Source organism: Neopsephotus bourkii, unplaced genomic scaffold (assembly GCF_033783945.1).
Source record: "Neopsephotus bourkii isolate Nb327-2 ecotype Australia unplaced genomic scaffold, CSIRO-AGI_Nbou_v1 NB_107, whole genome shotgun sequence".
In the NCBI taxonomy this organism is placed as follows: domain Eukaryota; kingdom Metazoa; phylum Chordata; class Aves; order Psittaciformes; family Psittacidae; genus Neopsephotus; species Neopsephotus bourkii.
The window spans coordinates 14,379,256-14,402,244 of NW_026900624.1; the positions used below are offsets into that span (position 1 = coordinate 14,379,256).

General features: G+C 41.0%; 1 protein-coding gene across 3 annotated transcripts in view; it reads left to right on the forward strand.

Moving 5' to 3' along the window:
- The first annotated feature begins 4,283 nt into the window (after positions 1–4,283).
- The window catches only part of UBN2 (ubinuclein 2), a 50,426-nt gene continuing 31,720 nt past the window's right edge, over positions 4,284–22,989 (forward strand). Inside the window, exons 1-3 of one of the 3 annotated variants that reach the window (XM_061362533.1) lie at positions 4,284–5,080; positions 9,785–9,877; positions 15,865–15,966. In XM_061362533.1, the coding sequence (XP_061218517.1) occupies positions 4,622–5,080; positions 9,785–9,877; positions 15,865–15,966 (654 nt within the window). In that variant the 5' untranslated portion in view covers positions 4,284–4,621. The remainder of the gene's footprint in view (positions 5,081–9,784; positions 9,878–15,864; positions 15,967–22,989) is intronic. The other 2 variants (XM_061362523.1, XM_061362513.1) reach the window with 2 other exon arrangements.

Genomic DNA, 22,989 nt, shown 5'->3' on the forward strand with positions numbered 1-22,989 from the left:
TTAACATCTTTGTCAGTGGCATTGACAGTGAGACTGAGTGCACCCTCAGCCAGTCCTCACCACACCAAGCTGTGTGGTACAGTTGACACGCTGGAGGGAAGGGATGCCATCCAGCGGGACCTGGACAGACTTGAGAGGTGGGGCAGTGTGAACCTGATGAAGTTCAACAAGGCAAAGTGCAAGGTCCTGCACCTGGGTTGAGGCAATGTAGTAATAGGAGAAGAGGGAATGGCTTTAAACTGAAAGAGGGAAGATTTAGATGAGATATTAGGAAGAAGCTCTTCATTGTGAGGATGGTGAGACACTGGAACATCTGGCTACCCCAGAGAGGTGTTAAATGCTCCATCCTCAAAGTATTCAAGGCCAGGCAGGATGGAGCTTTGAGCAACCTGGTCTAATGTGAGGTGTCCCTGCCCATGGCAGGGTGTTGGAACTAGACAATCTTTAAAGTTCCTTCCAATCAGAAACATTCTATGATTCTGATATAGTGAAGAACCAATCCATGGAAAATGAGCACACTCTCACAAAACAAAAACAAATCCAAATAATCCAAACCTGCTAGAAGTATCTCTGAGAGGCTTTTGAGATCCCACTGGCTGACTGGCATAGGCATGAGCTGGCTACCAACATAGCTCCTATCCCAGAGTAGGTCCCAGTGTTCACCTTAAGCAAAGCAGAAGACAAACTGCAATCCCAGGCCACCTAAGCTTGAGTGGTAAAACAAGCTATTGACATAAACAGAATGTTTTCCCCCACATTCCCATCCTAGGGCAACAGCCTCACAGGTCATGGAAGTATTCAGCCTTTGAAACAGAAAGCAAGGTCTCTGGAGATGGACACAACTCATAAGGTCAGCTCTGTCTTCTGGTGGGACCTTGGGCCTGCTGCTTTGGGATGTCCAGCTCAAAGAAGGCCATACAGTCAGAACAGCTTCCACTGGGACCAGGAGAGCAGCTGGCACTGGTCTATAACACAACAGGGCGCAGCTGTTACTCTAACACATTGACTACTAAGAGCCCAAAAGGAAGAGTGCTAGAAGTTTGTCTCCCAGAGAGAGAAGCCATCCCAAAGCAGAGCAGGAGGATCCCACCTGCACCAGGGTAAAGGCCTCTGGTGGCTTACTGGGCTGTCTCTGTCACTTTCACAATTTGAAACCAAGTCAGGTCAAGAAAGTGTTGCTCACTGGTGTGGCTGCAGTGCCTGTAGTTCCAAGCATCCCCTTTGTATGATCTGCTCATACTGGCTTTCACTAATTAAATAAAAAGCAACTTCAAATTCACCCCAAAATTACTCTCTTTCTGCAGTTTTTAAACTCTCAATGTGCCTCTTTCAAGGACAGTTTTAGTATTAAGTGTCCTTCAAGGTAACATACACAAGGAAGGAATCTGTACTTTAATTGGACTATTTTAGCACTGTTGTATCCTGAGAAAAAGCAAAATACCTGGCAAAACAGATCTACTTTTATTTTTATTATTATTTTATGCTCCACTGACAAGTGCAGCACATTACACCTGAGACAAAGCTTAACACCAAAGAACGTAACAGGTAGCAGAACAGCAAAAACAAAAAAAATACAAACCTAGCTCCTCTTGAAACTGATCCAGCACAAGCCTGAAACTCATCTGGCATATTCAAAACTAAATTCCTGGAGAACTGAAGATCTAGTGGATTTGGCTTGTGTCTTGGAAGTCTTTCCTGAGTGCTTCTAGTGTGTTGGACCAAATGTAATGATAACATATCCCAGTAACTGCTGTGCTTGGATCTGCTGCCAAATTTCTTTCTGATTTCGTTCAGCTACTCAGATCCAGAGCAAACTGTCTTTGGTAGCTTCACTTCAGATTCAAAGATCCACAACTACTGTTCTCCTAGTTGCAAAAACAAATGGGGAACCTCATAGAAAAAAAGTGTGCTCCAAAACGCTCAGAGGTTAGATAACATAAACGTGAAGGTTTATTTGTCTGACTAAGCTGCCAGAAAAGAGGTAGAGGGGGTATATAAACAAACCAGTAAATATCTACAAAACCTTAGATATGGAAGGCTGCTTCTACTATCAAAGTCTGCAATCTCATAATTTAGAACAAACGGCCACCTGAAACTGTTTCCAAGAACTGGTTTTCTCTGTAGCCCTATCACAGGTCTGCTGAGCTATTGCTAACCAGCTTTTTTCCTACTTAAAAAGTGTGTTAGAAATCTGACCTGGATATGCTTCCAGGTGTATCTACACTACAACCAAGATAATTTAAAGTACTGAATTCAGATACTTGCAATCTTAATTTCCTTAATTTTCACTAACCTGTTCTACATTTGTTACTTCTGAATACATGTCTTAGGGGACTGAAAAACAGGAGTTTTAAGTTGGATACTTAAAATGCACAGCTTATTTTCATCCCTTTCCATGGATATGTCCAAGTATTATTTGCAGAAACAAAAACTGTTGTACTTATTTCAATGTCTAGTCTCCCACTTGATAATTGAAAACAAGCATTTGCTGTGGAACAGCCTGTGACTTCCACACAAGACTTTTGACTGCTGAGCAATAAATCGCTCTTTTGCTGAGGAAAAGCCTCTTTCTACTACCACAGGGTTTAATGACATAGACTGTACAGAAACTTTGATGAGAACTGGTATCTTCCCGGCAGGATCTGCAGGTCTGGAGCTTAGCAATACTCAGTTTGAATCCAGAAATACATTGCCTGCAAAGTGCCTCATCAGATAGCTGTATGAAATTCTTGCCAGGAGAACAAGTGGGATTTCCAAATAATTTTATAATGATGCCGAAATTAAAAATACGTTTGAGGAATACCTCTTCTAAGCTTGCTAGTCATACTAGAACATGCAGGGTTTTAAGATAAAACAAGTCCCTTTGACTATAAAGCTCAACAAAGCCTTTCAAGGTTCAGAGACAGCCTATGATTCTCAGATCAGTCATTTCACTGACTTCCTGCTGTAAGCAGTATTCTGGAATGTCCTCCGTTCCCTGTTAGCAAAATCGTAACTTTCAATAACACAGTTTTAGTGTGATGGATCTTCTCTGGAGTCTACATGAAAGTAAGGAGTCGAGTCAAAAGACTTCACATGCAATGAAAACATCAAGCTTTGTAATGAATGCAGTTTGGGAAGTGTAGTAATGTGCTGCACAGAATGGCCTGCTAGAATTATCCCAAATAATATACCTATGTAAATTACATTTGTGCTGCATGAGCACATTTTGAAAACGAGAACAATTCTTCTATGTAGTATTTCTGACGCTAAAAAAGAAAAGAAATAACATCTTTCTTTCTGCTTCAGTGAAGCTGGAGAATGCAATGCACATGAAGATGTTCATAGCTTCCTGAAGCTTAGCAGTGCCTTGGTGGAATACCTCCATCTGGAAGTACCAGCCATCAGCCTGTCAAAGTAGGTGGTGACAGACTGCAACACTTCTACTGTTTGCAGGCAGCTCCTGCTGCTCATACCCTGCCTCCCTCGTGTTGTCCCCAACCTAGAGGCCAACTCTTCCTCACCAATCCACAGCTTCTCTTTGCAAGCAGATCTGGTAGCCTGCAGACAGACATGGCCACAGAACACACGACCTCTGAAGATGATCTGGTGGCCAGAGCAGCCTCTGCTGCTCTGCAGGAGCTAGCTGGGCTCAACAATTTACAGAGGGGCAATTTTGTCAAACCATCTTCCCCACTGATCCAGCAGGGCTTCACAGAGTGTGTCTTGACACCCCTGGGACAAGATGCGTTCACACGATCACCCTCACAGCCGGGAAACAGTTGGTCCCCCCCACAGCTTCACTCTCGATCCTGTTCAGGATTTAGGGCCGCTTTTCTCTCGTGTCTGACCTATAGCTGCTCAATTCCAGAGGCCGCAGAACACCTTCCCCTGACCAGGCCCGCGGCCCCCACGGCGGTCCCACGCTGCCCCGAGAACACGAGCTTTGCACAGCCCTGTCAATACCCGCAGCGCGCTCCCGCCGCCCCGTCAGCACGAAGCGGCCCGCCCTGCGGCTGCCCCTTCCTCCCCTGCCGCCCCAACGGGGCCGCGCCGCGGCTCAGGGGAGCAGGGATCCCCGCCGAGGCCGCTTCCCCGGCGCCAACGGTCACCCTCGGGCACCCGCGAGGCGCGGACGGGATTGGGAGGGAGGTGGCTGCGGCGGTGCGTCCGCCATTGCCCTGCCACGGCGTGCCGGCAGGCGGGGGCGCCAGGCTCGGCTCGGGGCGGCCGGGCGGGCTGGTAGCAGTCGCCGCCGCGGGCCGCGCGTCCTTTAAGACGCGGCCGGCAGGCAGCGTGCACATCGCCAAGGCAACTGGGGGCGGGCGCCGGCGGCCGCGCTGACGTCGGGGGGAAGCTGAGCAATAACAACAGCGACGCGGGGCGGCGCGGCAGCGTCGGCGTTCCCAGTGCGCCTGCGCGGCCTGCGGGCCTGCTTCTATTTATGTGGGGGGGCGCCAAGATGGCGGGGTTGGAGGCGGCGAGGAGAACGTAGGGGGCAGCTCCGACCGGGCGGCGGAGGGGGGAGGGGAGAGGGAGGAGGAGCCGGGGCCGGTGGGAGGGAGCGCGGAGAGCGGTGTCACCGAACGCGTGAGGCGGGGGCCGGCGAACGGCAGGCGGGGGGCGGGGGGGGTGGCGGAGGATGGCGGAGCCGCGCCGGGTGCCGTTCATTAGTCTGTCACCGGTGAGGCGCCGCGAGGGCGAGAACCCGGCGCTGGAGCGGGAGCCGGCGGGCCGCGAGCCGGAGCCGCCGCCGGCGGGCCGCGAGGCGCCGCTGTTGGAGCCGCCGCACGAGCTCTCCCGGCCGGAGCCGCTGCCGCCGCCCCGCGAGAGCGCCGCACGCCTGGAGCCACCCCGCGAGACCGGCCGGGCCGAGCAGCAGCCGCAGCGGGAGCCCCCCCGGCCCGAGCCGCCGCCGCTGCCGCCGCCGCAGCTACCGCCGCCGCCGCCGAGGCAGAGCAGCCGGCAGGAGCCGCCGCCGCCGCAGGAGGCGCTCCCGCTCCGCCAGACGGTCCGCCTGGAGGTGGTGCTGAAGGACCCCACCGAGGAGGGCTGCGTGGAGTTCAGCTACCCGGAGCTGCTGCTGTGCGGGGACTCGCGGGTACGGGACCTCCCATTTCCCTCCCTTTCCCCCTCCCCTCCCACTGCGCTTCCTCCTCCTCCCAGCGGGTGGCTACGCACGTCCCTGGCCTCGCCGATAACACTGTTTGTCGCCCCTTGCTGCTCGGGGGTGGTCCCGACCCGGCGGGGCGGTATCATGGGGGGAAGTCTGGCGGCCTCGCAGTCGTTCTGAGCTCGTGGTGTTGAGGCTGTGCCCGTGCCCGTGCCCATGGGCGGAAGGGGAGGCTTCGCACTTGTCCCTGAGCTGGCCGAGGGCTCCTGGCTTTGGCTGTGAGCATGGGCGGGGAAGCGCCAGTACCTTGTGCCCAGCTTTCTCCAGCTTTCGTTCCCTCCCTTTGCCTGCCCGGGGAGCGGTAGTGTTGCATCCTCCCTTTCTAGGAGCTTTTTCCGGCAGCTGGACGAAACTTTTTAGCATGCCGGTCTGTTTTCCGGGTTGTCTATAGGCTATGTGCAGGTAAATGGAGAGTTACAAGCCCGGCTCTGCTATAAATGCTGGGAAGCAATGAAGTGAGCATTAGCAGACTTGGAGATGAGTTTCTGCAGGGTAGTTTTTGGGGAGGGGTGATGGTGGTGAATGTTGAAACTAACTTCGCCTGTAACTCTTAAGAACTTCGTTCAAGAAAAAAGTACTTTCACTTTTACTGTTCCTCCCAACCAGAAAATATTTGGTACTCGATCTACTTCGGTTTTTCAGAAGATCTTGTGTAGATGACTTCAAGAAGTAAGCAGCATTAGCCAGTTAACAGGACCCCCTGTTCAAGTAGGAAGGAGAAACGTGTTTCCTTAAGCTGGTCACACTTAAATCACTCATTCTTAGTGAGTTGCAAATACCAGTGAAGTTGCACTTGACTCAGAAAGTTGTAGTCCCTCTTAATTCCAGTACATGATTTCAGAGGAGGTTTCAGAGGACAAGGAAGTAACTACTATTATGAAGGCTTTGATAGCTCTGATGATAAAAGCAAACCTCAAATACACTGATATCGCCACTGTTTCTGCATCCAGCACAAACTTGAGAGTAGCTGAAACTCCTAATTTACCAAACCAAAGTGTTTCTAGGTGGTGATGCCATATAACTGTACTTAGCAGCCTGCTTGCTTTTGGTTTGTTAGTTGGAGGGGTGTATGCATTGGATTGTGTTCAGATGTGGAAAACGGAAAAGTTTATGATTGTGATTTTAGTCCCCCTGAGATCTAATGTGAGTTTGAAGGTTCCTTTTGTTCATGCTGGCCTACAGCTGTTGTGGGCAAACGGTGCCACTTACGACTCCTCTGAATTGGTGTGCAAAAGCATGCTGCCTTGTCAAGTGCTGTCTTTCAAAGCAGTTTGCTTATGAAAAATTGTGTTAGTGTTTAGAAGTGGTTCAGTGTGTGGAGGTTGACTTTTCCTTTTGGCAGTTCTGTAACTGCCTTTTTTTTCTTTTTTCTGTAGGTTGGTAATGTGTTAATCACACATAGTCATGGAAAAAAATGTCTTCTGAATGTTGTTTTGGATGTAAATTCCATGTCTTCTGGTGACAAGGACTGTTTTATGGGATTTTTGGTACAGTTGGGACCAGAGGATATATAGGATTGGAGACTTCTTTTAAGGTAGAAACAGTCGTAGAAATGCTTTATAAGAAGTTGTGTCTGTTTTTCAGCTCTCTAGAGTCCAAATTTAAATGAATAGATCGTAATGGTCTGTCTTGTTGGGCTATGTGGAGCAGTCAGTTGATTATGTAAAACAGTTATAAATTGTGATCCTCTTAAAGAAATTCTGGACTTGTGTTCTTGTAGAAAACCTGATATATATTTCGCCTGTCAGTTTACATTCTTGCTTGCTGTATGGTAGGAGCTGGAAAACCTACTCTGATATGGTAGGGAGGACTTAAGATCTTGTCTTAAATCTGCATGAAAAGTGAGGGGAAGCACATTTTATCCAGAAATAAAATTAGTGCATGCTGGTTCCTTCACAGGTAGAGCAAATACAAGAGGAGAATTTGCTCTGCACAGTGCAGGAGGCTTAGCATGACAGAGGTGTCTTCTACCCTGGTATGTTAATTGTCCAAAGTCCTAAAATAGAAAAAAAATTGTGAAAGGAAAACTGATCCTGCTTGTGGAGTAGGATAGCTATGGTAATTTATACCAGTTAATGCAGCAGAGAAAACTACTTTGTTAAAATGAAGCTTGCCCAAGAAGTGCCTGCTCTTTACGCTTTTCTGCAGAATCTGTAAGATTTTCTAAGTATGTAGTAATTAATGGGCAGTTAATGCTGTGGTTTTAAGTGGAGTGTGAGATTTCCAAATTTTTTTTTTTTGTTTTTAGTAATGATTCAGTTTAAAATGAACAGTTCATACAAACTTCGCTATGCAGACTGGTTTTGTAGGGTGAAGATTGACTGGCTTTTCAGAGAGCTATTGCAGGCTTCTTGAAGAAGTTGCTTGACTTGCTTATATCTATACCCATTAAAGTTCAGTGTTACAAAATTGGGAACTTGTCTTTCTATCTTGTGTTGCTTGGAACTGGAACAACCAAGAAAGTTGCTTTATAGGCAGGCAGTTCTGGGAAGGCAAAGGCTGGTGCAGAGGAATAACTTCAAACATGGCTTTAATAGGTCTTTTAATAAATGGCAAAGAATCCCAAAACTTACTTGACAGGAAAAGTGCAGCTTTTTTTTACCTTTTTTTTTTTTTTTGTCTTATTTGTTTAATTACAAATTTGGGTTCCTATCCTGAATCAGAAGCAAGTGGAAATGTTTGTTAGAATCTCATGCTGTCTTTGTCCTGCTTTTTTGCCTTGATCAAGAGACTGTCCTTTGATAGGTTTGGTTGTTGGTAGAGTTAATTTTTTGGTTGGAATTATGCATGTAAAGTTTCTGCATGTGAGTAATAAGTTGGTGTGGTTGAAGAGTTTGTCTCTTTAAAAACTGGCAGAAGTGAAAGTGTGCTGCCTTTTCTGTTGGTGCAATAGAAGCTTGGTGTGTAAAACTTAAAGCAAGTGAGCCAGAAACCCAAGACTGCTTCTGTCAAGTAGGGTATGAAGGCACTGAAGTAATGTCATAAAGTTACTGCAAAGTCAGAGTCATTCATCCTGCAGAAACTGTCAAAACTAAAACTTCCTTGAATTTGAGATTTCAGTAGTGTTTAGTTAATCCAAGTTGTAGTCAGCTACGACTTTGAGAGTGTGGTGGAGAGGCAAGTTAACACTTAAGTACCAGATTTTGCTTTACCTCTGTCCTCAACCTTGTCTTATTTCACAATTAAACAAAATCAAACATTTGCCTAGTAGTATTCCCAAATAGAGAAAGCAGTGCTGCATGTATTGAGTGGTATTTTATATTTATGTATGCCTGCAGGAAATATGTATGTAACTTCAACTTACGTTTCAGGATTAACCTACTGTGTTTTTTCTTTAAGTTATTAATTTAGAAAATGTAAGGTAATTATGTGGTGTTTTCAGTTTTGCTTAGCTTACCTTCCTCATTACATTTGTCTCAATACTGTTGGGCTAGTTTGCCCTTATTTGGTCACCATTTAGTCAGTATACTGGCTTTTGATACTGTGGAAGAAGGATCTCAGAATCGTAGAATAGTTAGGGTTGGAAAGAACCTTAAGATCGTCAAGTTCCAACCCCCCTGCCATGGGCAGGGACACCTCACACTAAACCATATAATCCAAGGCCTCGTCCAACCTGGTCTTGAACACTGCCAGGGATGGAGCATTCATAACCTCCCTGGGCAACCTGTTCCAGTGCCTCACCACCCCTTGCTTTTCTGAACTTGGTCTGCTTTTTTATTCTTAGTCTGCCATAAAGCTTCATTTATTCACTAATGAGTTGTCCATGTGAATTATAGTTGCCATCCATAAAGTTCTGTAAAATGGAACTCCAGTCCATTGCCTTTTAGCATCTTAATGCCTCCCCCAACTTCCCTTCCAGCAATTGCTATATGTTATTTGAACTCTTAAATTGAAGACAGCAGCCTGTTTTTCTGCTATACCTTATTTATTAAAAAAATACCCAAAACACTATGTATATCCTCGATTACTGTATATTGACTTCATGTTAATGAAAACCTCTTTCTCAAAGAAAAAAAGGGAGGGGGGATGTACTTCCTGCTTATTTGTAGAGCTGGAATATTAAATCTCTCTTGTAGCTGCCATAGTGTCAGAATTTGTGCTATGATCAGTGACATTATCTGAAGAAAAAATAGCAATACAAGAATTAAAGGAATTAATTTATGGTTGCAACTTACTGAGCTTTATAGCCTTCTGGCTGTTTCCCTGCTGATTAGCGTACCAGGTACATCCTGCATATTGTATCTAGAAGGATCACAGCACCAATAAGAGGCACCAATGAAAGCAGAAGCAAAAGGTAGTTCTGTTTAGAGAGGGTTCTTTCTCTTAAACATCAAATGGCCATAGCTCTTTTATGCTTACACTTAAAATTGAGGTTGTAATGGAATGCTTGGGAAAATGTAGTCTTGTCTTTCTCTTAACTTTTCTGTTTGTGTTCTCATTAGAAGCAAAGTAACTGAATTATAACTGAATAGGTCAAACTAATTTTTAGAGAATAAAATAAGTTTTTGGACTCAGTATAAAATCCAGTTATTTAGTTATCAGGGCGTTGTTTATTGACATAGAATGCCTCTAATAAAAAACCCACTAAAAGTGTTTCTTATGGAATGATATTTGACTTCTGCTTTTTTTCAGAAGAAATCTGTTCACTTGGAAGATCCATTTAATGATGAACAGCGTGAGCGGCATGAAGTAGAAATGCTAGCCAAGAAGTTTGAGGCAAAATATGTGAGTTATTTACCTGAATTAAAATGTGCAAATATTTAATAGTGATAACTTATGATGCTGTAGAGATGCTAACACCTTTTTTTTTTCTTTTTTCTGAGTAAGGCTGCTAATGTAGTGTCAAATGACTTGTCTGTACTTCAGAGCTGACAGTCTCATGATATTTCATTTAAGCAGCTTGAACCTGCTACAAGCTTATTAGACAAGTCTGCCTAATAGATTTGTCTATAGGATGTTATAGCTTGAGAAGCTATTCTTGGAAGGGCTTCCTATGTAAACACAACTGAGTAATAGATGCAGGTTGATATTAGTGATAAATACTGTGCTGAAGGAAAGAAATGTAATGCTGTTGTGCACTCTTGAGCAGCTCTTCTGTTTGGGCGAATACTGATGGATCTTGGTGCATTTCTGACTAGTTTGGAATGCTTCCATAGGAAGTTATTGTTGAATAATAAGTTATTGCTTGATGAGTTTATCTTGTAGCTTCCAGCTGCCTGAAGATACTCTGCTTACTCCTGAAACTGTAGCATGAATGACTTGAAACAACACTAGGTAGTAACATAAAGAGGCTTTCAGTAATAAATGAAGGTAGAAATCAGAAAATGTTGACTGAAACCACACCCAAACAGGTCTATAAGAATTCATATGGGTAGGGTTGCGTGATTAATTCTGAGCTGGCAATCAAAACTCATCATCATGCTTAGGCATGTTGATATTCTGGATTACTAATAGAGTACCTCAATAATAAAGAAGGGAAACAAGAGCAGTCATTTGTATCTTTTGCTGTTAATGTACATAGTAAAATCTTTCTTGTCTGATTTATTCAAGGGTTTTTTTGGTGGTTTGTGGGGTTTTTTTTTTCCTTTCTGGCAAAGTCAGATTTCTCTGAGTGCCCAGTCTATGGATTCTGTAGAAGTAATTACTGGGATACATAACAAAAGAAACCCTTAAACTGAAAGGAATCTTTTAGTCTTCTAGAGGGATTAGTGGAACACAGTATACCCAGTGAATTGAAAAGGCAGTTCCAGAATACTTTTTTTTTTTTTTTTTTTCATTTGAAAGATAAATCAGGTTTTTGAATGTGAGGAAAAAAAAATGTTTCAACTGTACTTTTGTAGGAGACTCATTTCCATAATACAAGTTAGAGATTTTATAATGTCCTAAAACAAGTTGCTTAACTACAGCAGATTAAAGTTAGTGTAGAGCATGTAAAGCAATAAAAGTAGGAGGGAGTGGCAGTGGAAGCAGTTTAATTTTACATGTGCATTTATGCATACATCAAATCTAAACATGTACATTTATGGACAAAACATGTTGTTGTTACACTTAGAAAAACCAGAGTTAAATGTTCAATAGTCATAAAAAGGGGCAAATAGATACTTTTAACTAGCAGTAGATAACAAACTTGTAAGATTAGAGTTTTAAATTCACAGTGCTCTTGTATCTTGATTACTATTTTCACTTCTGATTTCTTGCATTTCTCCCATTCTCTGCCATACCTTCTCTCATCCTCTGCCATGCCCCCCTCAGCCCCACAAAATTCCTGAAGGGGAATGTCTTCTACAGAAAGAACTACTTATGTTAGGGCCAATAAGCGTTGAGGGTGGTGAGTGATTAATAGTTCTTGTGTTAGATACTCCTTGCGCTTTTTCTCTTCGAATAAGAGAACCATCAATCTACTTACAGTCCATGCTCGGAGGAATTGCATCTTTGTACGCTGACCCAGTACAATTGCTCATGTTCTGACAGCATCCAGCCATCTTCTTGTTCTTGTGGTGAGATGTTCACACCTTAGCTTAAACTAGAACAAATTAAATACTTTTTCTCTTTCTTTGATAGTGTTTTAGTGTAAAAATTACCAGTAGTTGTATGAAAGAGAAGTAGAGGTTTTTTGGCTTTGTTTTGGATATTTTTGTTTCTGGTTTGTTTTTTTGTTGTTGGGGTGTTTTTTGTTTGTTTGTTTTTTATCAGCTTTGCAAGAATGACTATATCCTAGTTAAACTAATTATGTATTGCTATCTATATCCATATTAAAATGAAGTAAAAAAATCTCAGCACATGTGACAGTACTTCTGAAAAATTTGATGCATGAAGAACAGTATTCTTTGAAGACTTTTTCTTTCTTTTCAGATAAACTCCTGTACTCAAATCAGTATGGTATTTGATATGTCTTGCAGGTACTAAGAAAGCCTGTGAATAAATATATTTTCATAAAGTAAGATGCAGTAAAGTTAATGTACCATTTGTTTACTTGATCAGAACTTTTCTCCAATTGCTGCGTGTTTTAAACATCAGCATAAAACTGTTCAGAATGGTTCCAGTTTTTGTTCTTTTGATGACTGTTGCTTTCTAGACAAAATCAAACACTGTTGTAAAAACAATATGTTGAATCTTGGACAATATTGTACATAGTGTAAGAATTTTTATTGGGTCAAAACAAAGGTCCATGTAACGGATGGTAGAATAATCCTCAGACGCTAGTGGCATCCCATACTTGAAAGTGTAACAAAGTAAGTGTTATTACACTTAACAGAGTAATTGATGTTACTTCACTGTGCCTGTCTGGCAATCTGTGGCTTAATTTCTCCCAAAGTCAAAGGTTGCATGTTTAACTACATTTCTTACAGCTTCCTGCCATAAATTTGCCAGATCATTTTGAGTTCACTGAATTTGTGTTCTGTAGCACTGATTACAGTGATGGTTGTTGTGTGAAAACATACTTCATACTTAAACATGATGAGTTTGCGTGGTGCTCCATAGTTTCTGTATTGTAAGAAACGGTGAAATATTCCCTGTTCTTCCACATGCTGCATATGGTTCTGATGCTATCATCTAAATTCAGTCCTTTCATTCCCCAGCTGAAGTGTCTTTAACATTGTTATTGTACAGAAGCACTGTTTTCTACTTTTAAACATCCTTGTTGGCTTACTGTTCCCTTTTTTGTTCCAATTTCTGTTTCTAAATTAAAGAACATTAGTGGTAGGATGCCCTGATTTATCAGTGATATAATGATGACTTCTGATTTTTTTTTCCCCTCTGTCCCTTTTTTATAAGTCCCAGTTTTTGTGGTTTTCTTGGGGGTTTTTTGTTTGTTTGTTTTTTTTTTTTTTTGACCATTGTTGATTGTTGAGCAAATGTCACAGAACTGTGTGTAAAAACTCCAGTGCTTCCTGAGCAGAATAAGAAATTGTGAGCACACCGTATTTATTCTTGTTTGGGTTGTACTACTTTTGTGTCAGTGACTTTTATTGATACTGAATTCAGTTGATGATTTATCATATTAAGTTCAGAACAAGTGCACGGTCTTTCTGTGATTATTTAGTTGTCTTCTTATTTTTACTGTCATCAGCAATTTTGACATCTCATGCCCAAACCATTCTATCATTTCTCCAACTCTTAGCCCTCTCTGTTGCTTCTAAAAATGAATGATTATACATCCCTCGGTGACTTGGCTGATTACTTTCTTTGCCAAAATGAAGTACTTATTCAGCCTTAAATTAGACATTAATTTGAGTGGACCTTCCCTCTTATCACTTGATAGTTTCTTGACTTTACAGATATTTGGACCTTTTTTTCAAGTGTCTGAAGTACTGCTTGCTTCTACCAAAATTCTTCCCTGCTCTGGAATGTATATTTCTTGTGCTTGCTGGCTTTGTTTTTTATAACTTCTATTGACTCGCCCAATGTAGAGATCAGGTTTACTTGTTTGTAGACTGTTTTTTGTCCTTGGGAGGTTTCGCAGAAATTGGTGTTGTATTTGCCCCCATCTAGTCCTGTTGGGCAAAGGTTGTTTAGACTTTAGGTTACATGCCACAGTTAATTTATTGAAGTCATATTGAGTTTTTTGAAAACTTGCATGAGTACTGTTTGCAGCCTCAGGAGCTAGACATCTTGATTCGCTCTAACACCGTGACTGCTTTTGTTGTGGGACAAGGTTGGAGGAACTCTTTTGAGAAATGTGAAAAGCTTCAGCGGTAAAATATCCCTGAACCGGTGCATAGTAAACACTGATGCAGTTGATGATACAGTTCTGCTGTGGTCTTGCATCGTTAACATCTTGATCACATGGACTTTCAAAATCCTTCCTTAAAAATAGCGAACCAGGCCTGAAGAAAATTCTCTACCTATACATAAAATGGTTCAGATATTTTCATATGTCTGAATATAGGTTACTATTTTAATCCTGCTTTTCTTCATTCAGCTATTATGAACTTCTTTTTCATTAACTTTGTTCCATATTCACACTATGTTTTTATGAATAACCGGCAGTCAGAATGTATTGAGAGCTTTTTAATATTTTTTGTAATGCCCATACACTGAAATAATTGGATAGCTGTTGCTGCAACAGGATTTTGGACTGGCAAACAAGGATATTGATGGTTACTTGGTCTTAACAAGAGGTGTGGTATGGAGGTGGATTGCATTACACATTGGTGATATCAGTAAAGTATAGTTTACGTAGCATTCTTCAGACAACCTGCTAGTGCCTTGGTTAGAATCATGAGAATTACATAAGCTTTTGCATGGGTTAAACAGAATTCTTAAGTGCTACCTTTATTTTTCCTAAGAGTTTTTTTTTCTCTCATTCAGACTGTTTTCTGTGGCATGTTTTGGGAACATGCAGACATTCAGCTGTGACATGAGTGACGGTAGGGGGATGATAGGAAGTTAGGAATACTTAGCTTGGAAATCTGAGGCTTGAAATATAGCTTGGAAACCTGAATTAAAAATGGCATAGTTTTGACTCTCCCCTCCCACTCCTCCCAGGGCTGTTGTGTTTGTGTAATTATACCTGAGAGATTCCTGTTTTCTTGCAAGAGCACATGCTTTACTTAGTTACAAACTTGAATTCTTGCAAAATATTGTTAAAGTGGAGGTGTTCAGATGCTTAGGCTTCTCATGAGACCAAAGATGAAGCCTTCTTTGAACAGTGTCTGCATATACATAGTAACAAGCGGGTTATGATATTTGGATGTCACAACTGAAAAGACTCAGATTTTAAATGTGCTTAACTGTAGAGTATGGGCAGAGAAGCTTCAGGAGCAGTCTTTTTGAATTCATTGAAGATAACTGGTTATCATTTTAGTAAAGATGGTGCCTTTTGAAACATTTTATCTTTTAAGACTTTGATAGTTCTAACAATACCTGGTAGTCAGAAACGTAAGTCTTATATCCTAAGTAGATTGCCATTTATATAACTAAGTTTAGATTCCCTGAATGTTTGAGCTGGGTGTGAGGTTTTTACTTGATTTAACAATAAAACCTTTACATGAGAAAAGTACTTGCATGTTAAATTGAAGTTTATTGTGTCCCAGAGGCAAGTGAGCCCACAGTCTGTGATGCACCTTCTGGCTTTGAGTTACTCAAGTAACCATTTCATGTCCAGTCCTATCAACTGAGGTGATGGCTCTTGCATTTCAGGATTTTATCTTAACACATTTTTCTTCAGTTATGTCATATGATTGCTGTAATTTCTTGAAAACTCATAGACACCATATCTGCAAGTACCAGATCAATAGTTTTATTTTTTACTTGAGCTTCACTTTCCTGTAGAGAAGCAGTTTATTTTGTGTGGTGAAACACTTTACTGAATGCTAGGCTATTAGTATTTTCCTTTTGTAAAAACTCTCTAATATCCTGAAAAACTTAACACTTTCTAAATTATCCCAGCCCTTCTATCACTAACAGTTCTATCACTATGCTTTAAAAACATAAAACAGTGAAACATTTCTAAATAGGAAATATTAGGAAAACTTCAATAATGCAGAAAGCAGGTGGCTAGTGAATACCTTTCAGGGATGATTCTGGTGAGGCACGTTTACCAGAACTCATTCCTGTGTGAAAGTTTTTATTAAGTCATGTAGACCATCTTCAAGAAAGCAAAACTAATAGTTCCCTGAGTGACCATCTCTCAAATATTTTATGTTCTGTAGACTTTAGTATGTTGTTTCCATGTTTCCCAAATCATCTAACTCTTGTTTTGTTTTCAGGGTGGAAAGCCCCACAGACATCGGAAGGATCGCCTGCAGGATCTAATTGATATAGGTTATGGTTATGATGAAACGGACCCTTTCATTGATAATTCTGAAGCGGTAAGTAAGCCTCATCAAAGCAGCAAGAAGAAATAAGAAAATGCTTTATTCTTTTTAATAAAGAAAGGTATGGGAAAAATTTGTGCCAGTGTATAACTAGTGGATCCAAAAGGCACCCTATTTGGGAATCCAATGAGTGATTGTATTTGTAGTCTCATTCAAATATCATTATGCACTACAAGAATAAAGAAGACCATTGCTAGGCTGCATAATTTTCCAGCTTTAGAAATTATTTTTATTTGTACCTTTCATTTACCCCAGTCTGAAATTACACTGGCTCTGTTTAGTTTCTTGTACCAGCTATCTATCTGGATTGTTAGTAGATTACTGGTGTTAGAGTTCCTGCATTAGATCAGGAGGGTATTCTGCTCTTAAAATCGACTAAGAACAGGATGGTTATTCTAAACATTTACTGAGTGTCTGAAAAATTTGAGATAAAACAGCTTGGTTAAACAGCACAACACTACAGCTTGTTTTGTCTTGAGTATTTTGCAGAAATGAAAGTACGTCTCAAGGTAAAAGATACTGGGTTCAGGCAGTATCAGGGATATCAGGAGGTTTAGAAGAGGCATTTGAAGACATGTTAGGGATAGTATATGAAATTGTGAGAATGAGGAAGAAGCTTGGGAGAGAGAATGGATGATTTAAAATCTTGGAGACCTCCTATAATTCTCCTTTGTTGGATACCAGGAAGAAGGTATGCTGTTTAGTTAAGTAAAACCAAGCCAAACCCCCTAGAAAAAAAACTTCTGATACTTTACTCAGCTTTCAGTTTCCTCCATTGCTTGGAGATATGAGTTACACTGGACAAAACAGCAGTGATCTGCTGCTCTGAAAAGGAGGAGGCTGAAAGTCTGAATGCGAGTGGAAAGATGATGAAAAGGAGTTGTGAGAAAACAGGAATAAAAGCACAGAAGTGAAGTGCATTGCTTAGCATACATTGTGTTGTGCCTCCTCTTGGATGTAATAGTAGACTTAAGAAATTATAAAACTTTAAAGAGCTTCATTGAACACTGAGCTGTGAGGTATCTAGCATATAGATGTAGCAATGAATATTGCTTTTCAGAACTGTGGGTGGTGCACAGAAGGCATGCTGCAGAACTCATACCTTCCTTGCAAAGGAAGTTACACAGTGGATAGCAGGCTGAGCTTAAATCTGTGTTAGTTTTTGAAGCAGGTCTTGAAGGCATGTGAACAAGTTTCATGAAAAGTGAGTTTGCTGTACATGGTTATTGTAGCTTGTATTAATTTGTCCTTATTCTTGGCCTACATTAAAATTTTAGTTGAACTTGCCAATATTAAAAGTGTTGTATTGTTATCCCTCAAATTCTTTTGTGCTGCAGGAACAGTATTGGGGCATAAGCATTTGTATGTCCTTTCCAAAGGTCAGATTCTGATCTTCAGCTCAGTATGAACAAAGGTTCTTCACTCCTGCTGAGAAACACCTTGAGCCTATAGGCTTACTGGGTGTCACTATTGCTTAAGTTAACCGTCCTTGGTTTTGAAATTTTATCATACAGAACCATTTTTCTGGATCTATTGTGACTTGTCATACGTGATTTGGATAACTTTCAGTACTCAACAGTACAGGTGTCTATCAAAGAAGTGTGGGAGTCTAGCAGGGTGGAACACTCACAAGTGTATTAGTGTTTCTCATGCTGTGCCTCCTTCCAGTGCTGCTGCTGTTATCAGCAGCAGATCCATTACATTTGTGGAAGCATTAATTTCTGGTATCTTTTGCCAGACTCCTTGGAGGAACATACAAAAGGCAGTTGTTAGGGGACCAGATGGTTGCATCATGTGGTAGCTGTGGAAGCTACTGGGGAGAACGGTGTATTCTCTAAAGATTGCTCTCCTGAACAAATCATTATGCCTTGTGTCTGCATTACAAATACAGACTAGAGAGAGGCCATTTTTATTTTGCTTTCATCCCCATTTCTATATAGAAAAGAAGAAAAAAAAAATGCATTGTATGCCAGCTGCAGTTTAAGTTGCTGGGGCAAAGCTTAAGGATCCTGTAATGTAGGAGTTAAGTTCAACAAAACCTCTCATTCCATCTCAGATGCAAATAGGAAGTGTTCAGAAAGACCTACGTGTCTGGCTTGCTCATCTTCTGTGTGGCCAGCTATTAAATCACAGTGTACCCTGGGAAATGTCAGAGCCAGGCTCAGCCTGGACTTGCTTCATTTTGGAAGATGCACTTTCTTAAACATAAAAAGCTACAATATCCTGGATACAAACACTTGAAAAATGAATATGAGTGCCTCTTGAATTGCTACAGGATTGGTGTCCTGTTGTCTCCCTCTGTACCCCAGGAAAAATAATTGAAAGCTTCTTTAGAATTTTAGACCTCTTTCTTGTCACAGGTGTTAAAGGAATACTGAGCTTTTTGGCACTGAAAGAGATGTATTCCATAGCTTTAGAGATAGTTTCCTTCTAGAACCAGATTTTGAAGCAATGCCATGAAGTATTATTCAAGAAATCAGACCAATAAAATTGTAAGTGTGTTTTTAGCAGGCATTGTATTTGAGTTAAGAAATTTTGCTTGCTTTGGATCCATTTCCAATTAAGCTATTTTTTACATGTAACATGGATGTATATATAACAAATAGCATATGTAACAAACAGCATTTGGGTCCTCCAAGGATCCAGGAAGGCAATTGTTCTGCTTGTTTTCCTGAGGGCAGGGATCGGGGTCAAGTGCAGGGAATTTGCTAATGGCATGGTTCTCAGGTAACAGATTTTAATGGGGCTGGAATGCAGAGAGGTGCAGGACATGCCTGTCTGGAGTAAGGTTTTTGGAAAGTGCTGATAAAAGGGAGCTTTTCCTAAGTGAGGGGACTTTTCCTGTCAAGCTCCTCAAAGGTCACTGGTACCTGCCCTGATGAAGTAGGGTAAATTTTGGTGTGCTTAGTAGGCTAGGTTGCCATTGTTTACATTGCCTTCTGTGTAAATGCAAACTATGCACAAGCTTCTTAAAGATTTGCTTTCATTGTTTACTCTGCAAAGAATCAGTACTTTCCTACAGTGCAGTAAAGACATTAGCAGCATGGCTGCATTAAGACCCTCAATGTCCTGGTGGCAACTAAACACAGAAAAGTAAGGGTACCCTTTAGTGGGCACAGACATAATGCCAACTGAATGAAAGGTTTTTAGGTACATAATTAACCTAAGTGATGCAGTCAGTTTCTGCCTTCCATCTTCCTTCAGGTGTGTCCCCTCTTACAGGAATAAGTGCATAGTTACAGGTTGCTGCTTGCTTTGGATGAATCTGATATATGTGCTGCTCAGTTTTTTTACCTTGCTATTCTCCTTGGAAAATTTTTAGCTGGTCCTTTTTGGAAGAAGTTTCTTTTCCTCTCTGGTTGCAATTGCAGGCAAATGGGAAATCCATGCTTCAGTCTATATCAGTGGATATTTTGGGGTTGAGTGTTTGTAGCCAGTCAGTTGTGAACTCTCCATTTGAAAAAAATGTAATTCAAGACCATCTTACTGTTGCTAGCATGTAGCAGTTAGTCTGATGGCAATTCCTAATCTTTGCTTATCTTAAAGGGACCTTGTTAATATGCAAAATGTTCATAACTGGCAAAACAAGCTGTCCCTCCTCAGTCTTTCCACTGCTTTGATGTTTAAAGTAGGTTTTACTGTAGTGTAAACTGACAGGAACTGTGTCCTTTGTGGAATGATATTCCTGTAGATTTCTGCTTCCGCTTTATTCTACCTGCATGCACACATGCCTTATCTGGCTGGACTTCTTGGTCTTGTGATGAGCTCCGAATATTCACTCAGTTGAATACCTTCTGGACAATGTAAGCTTCACATAGATAGAGATTCCATGGGAATACAGTGCTCTCTGAGCCTTCTGCTATGTAATACAGGACAAGGATCTGAAGTAATCTTAAAAAAAAGGTGAAGAAATATGCAATTTTCTCTTAATCAGAGGTAGTAAGACTTGCATGTCCAAAACAAAGACCACCTAGCACCTTCACCCATGCATGCTATAGCTCAACTTCTTCCCATGCAGAGGAAGAATTATCTACCTAGAAACCTGTAACCAGTGAAAGCTATCTTTTGAAGCAGCAGTACCAGGTAGCAACTCTGATAGAAACTGAAGCAATATATGAACAACAAGAGCAATGGTAAGCATACACTTCAGTACTTTGGATATTCAGGGCAATATGACAGTATTTAACCCAGTCAACTCTATTCATGGTTCCACAGCAGCCTTCTAAACAATAGTGTAAGAATCCTGTGATGCTGGGTAGAGAAAACTAGCCTACCACTAATTTCTCACACATGGAAATTTTCTCCAAAACAGGTACTTAATAGGAAAACATGTTTTTCTTTGGCTGTATCTTGCCTCAAGAGGTCAGGCCTTCTAAAAGACAGTCTTTCAAGGATTGTATGTTTATTTTTAGTAATTCTGAACACACTGGTAATAGAGTTGCTATTCTTCTATCTGGGTTGCCTAGAATACTTTCCATAATATAAGGGCTCAGTCTTTGCAAAAATTCTGTGTCATGATACACAGTTTTCACATGTTTTTTCAGGATAAATTTGGTTTGCTTCATCTTGTTATCCCCAGGCTTATTAAAGTTTTGATTGATTTTAATTTCCTCTTCTCTCCCATTCTGGCTTCCCCTTAAGTATTCCTGGTGGTGGGATCTAAAACTTTAAGCTGATGGGTTGCCAGTAAGAGCATCTTGCCTAAGACTCGTGAATATCTGAGATGCTTTTTCCCAATGAGAGTGATATTCATTTGAGGAATGTCAGAGCTTAGTGTGGCAGTGGTCATGAATGGTATCTACCTGGAGAATGGCAGAGTTGAGCTGATGGTAATTTTTACCTTTTTGGGGGTTTTTTGTTTGTTTGTTTTTGTGGTGTTTTTGTTTTGTTGTTTGTTGTGTGAGATTCTGGGCCAGGTGTTTCTTCTCTCATCCTTCCTACTCAGAGGAGCTTGTTTTATGCACAGCTATGGAGGGCAGTGTTGTTGCTTGAGAGAGATTAAATGTCTCAAACAAAAGAAAGAATCACACCAATGTTAGAAGCATATGCAGAAAAATACTGCATGGGCTCCATTAAACATACTTTCATGTTTGAGAGATAAAGTTAACATTGCTGCATTTTTTATATGGAAAGAGCTTACTTTATGGAACTCTATCACAAAACTTCATCCGTTCTGAATACATGAGGGTACATTAAAGCTTTCTTGAGATTCATCTTATTAGCTGTTTTGTTGGCTCTGGATTTCTCTGTTTATGTTAGTGGTCTGTCTTGTTCACTGTCACTTTGCCCAGTCTTAGAAATCCTGTGGTTGGAGAATAGTGCTTACTTAGCTGAGGGCACCATGTCACCTTTAACAAAAGAAGTCTTCTGTGCTTCCTAGGTGTCTTCAGGGTAGATCTGCCAGCTGGCACCTGACATGTCATATGTGTTTGTGTGAATACCAGGGCAAATTTCAGTTAGGAGGCTTTTTATCCCTCCTCACCCCAAGATAAATAAAGGTGTGAAATGAAGTACCAAACAAATAAACCAGGTATCTGTTCTGCATTAAGCAGAATAGTATGTTTATATACCCAGCAGTCCCCTAATCAAGAGCCATTATGGCTAGAGGGACAAAAGTAGTTGAGTTAGCAGAACAAGTCTGCAACAGTAATGTTCTCTTGCTCCTTCTGTAAAGTATAGTTTTCGTTAGGAAGGAATAAATAATTTCTTAATTTCTTTCCTTTTTTTTATTTTTGAGGGGGTGTGTTTTGTTTTGGTTTTTTTTTTTTCTTAATTCCATCTTCTGGTGTTTGTTTCAACCAGGTAGTTTAGGACTGCTCATGTATTTAATAACATCAGTGGGGCAACTAGGAAAACTGAAAACTCAACTTCTGTACAGGAACTTGAAAAAAACTGAGACATCTGCCTTTTGTAGTACTATTATTTAAACTTTGTGTACATCAAGAGTGTAGGAGTAAGAAATAATCATGCGTGTAGCAACTTCTGGGGTTTTGCTAAATTTAAATTGTGAAGAGTACTAAATCACTTCTCAGTCATCTGAGCTAGTAGAGGGCGAGATCATGGCCTAGGATCAACTGTTCTTCACAACTAGATGAATTTATGTAAGCAACACAATGAACTTGCTTGTGTATTTTTTTTAAACACTGTGATTATTAATATAATACAAAGAGGGGTTATAACATGCCAAAATAAGAGATCTTTGATAAGAGCATTTGTCTTAAGTGTCATATGCTAAGTTTGTTCTTCACGTTAAATGAATGGAAAAGGAAAGTGTAACTTTTTTATTTTCTACAGAATCTTCTAGTAGCACTGTAACAGGCAGCCTGGAGAGGTTCAGTAATACATGGCATATTTTTTTGTCATAAACCCCCAGAAATCTGTTTTCAGTGTAGGTCAGAGCTCAGTCTTTGAACGAATTGAGTGGAACAGATAAAAGTGGTCACATGAGTGGTCATACATGTTACATCCTAGACTGAAATATTTTCAGGGCTGTAAGAATGTCACTGAAGGTCACGTAAGCTAATAGTCTGACTCTGTGGCTGGTGGAGGGGTATAAAAGATGGTAGTCATGGTGAGAAAACAGGATGACATACATGTACTGGTGCTTCTCTCAAGGTGCTCTTGTAGGCTGACTGGTTACAATATACTGACTACTAAACTAGGGTTCTCCTAGGAGACTGTCCTACCTTAGTCTAGATTACCATGAGTCAAGTATTGTATCTTTATTTAACAGTTTGTTACACTTCTTTCTGTTGTGCTTTGCTAGCTGTCCTCTGCCCCAGGGTTAAAAAACACAGCACACCACAAAACAACATGCCTATGAAATTTGGAAGAGGAACCTTCTTTACCCATGGGAAAGCCCTTTCTGCTTGTTTTTTTTTAATGTAATCTGGAATTACAAAATCAATGGATTGTTCCCCCTTAGCCTTGTGCAGGATCTCATTGTATATTTGATTATGCTATTTTTCAGAAAGTTCTGTTTGTTTGTTTGAACACCTCTCCTTAAAGGACAGCAAA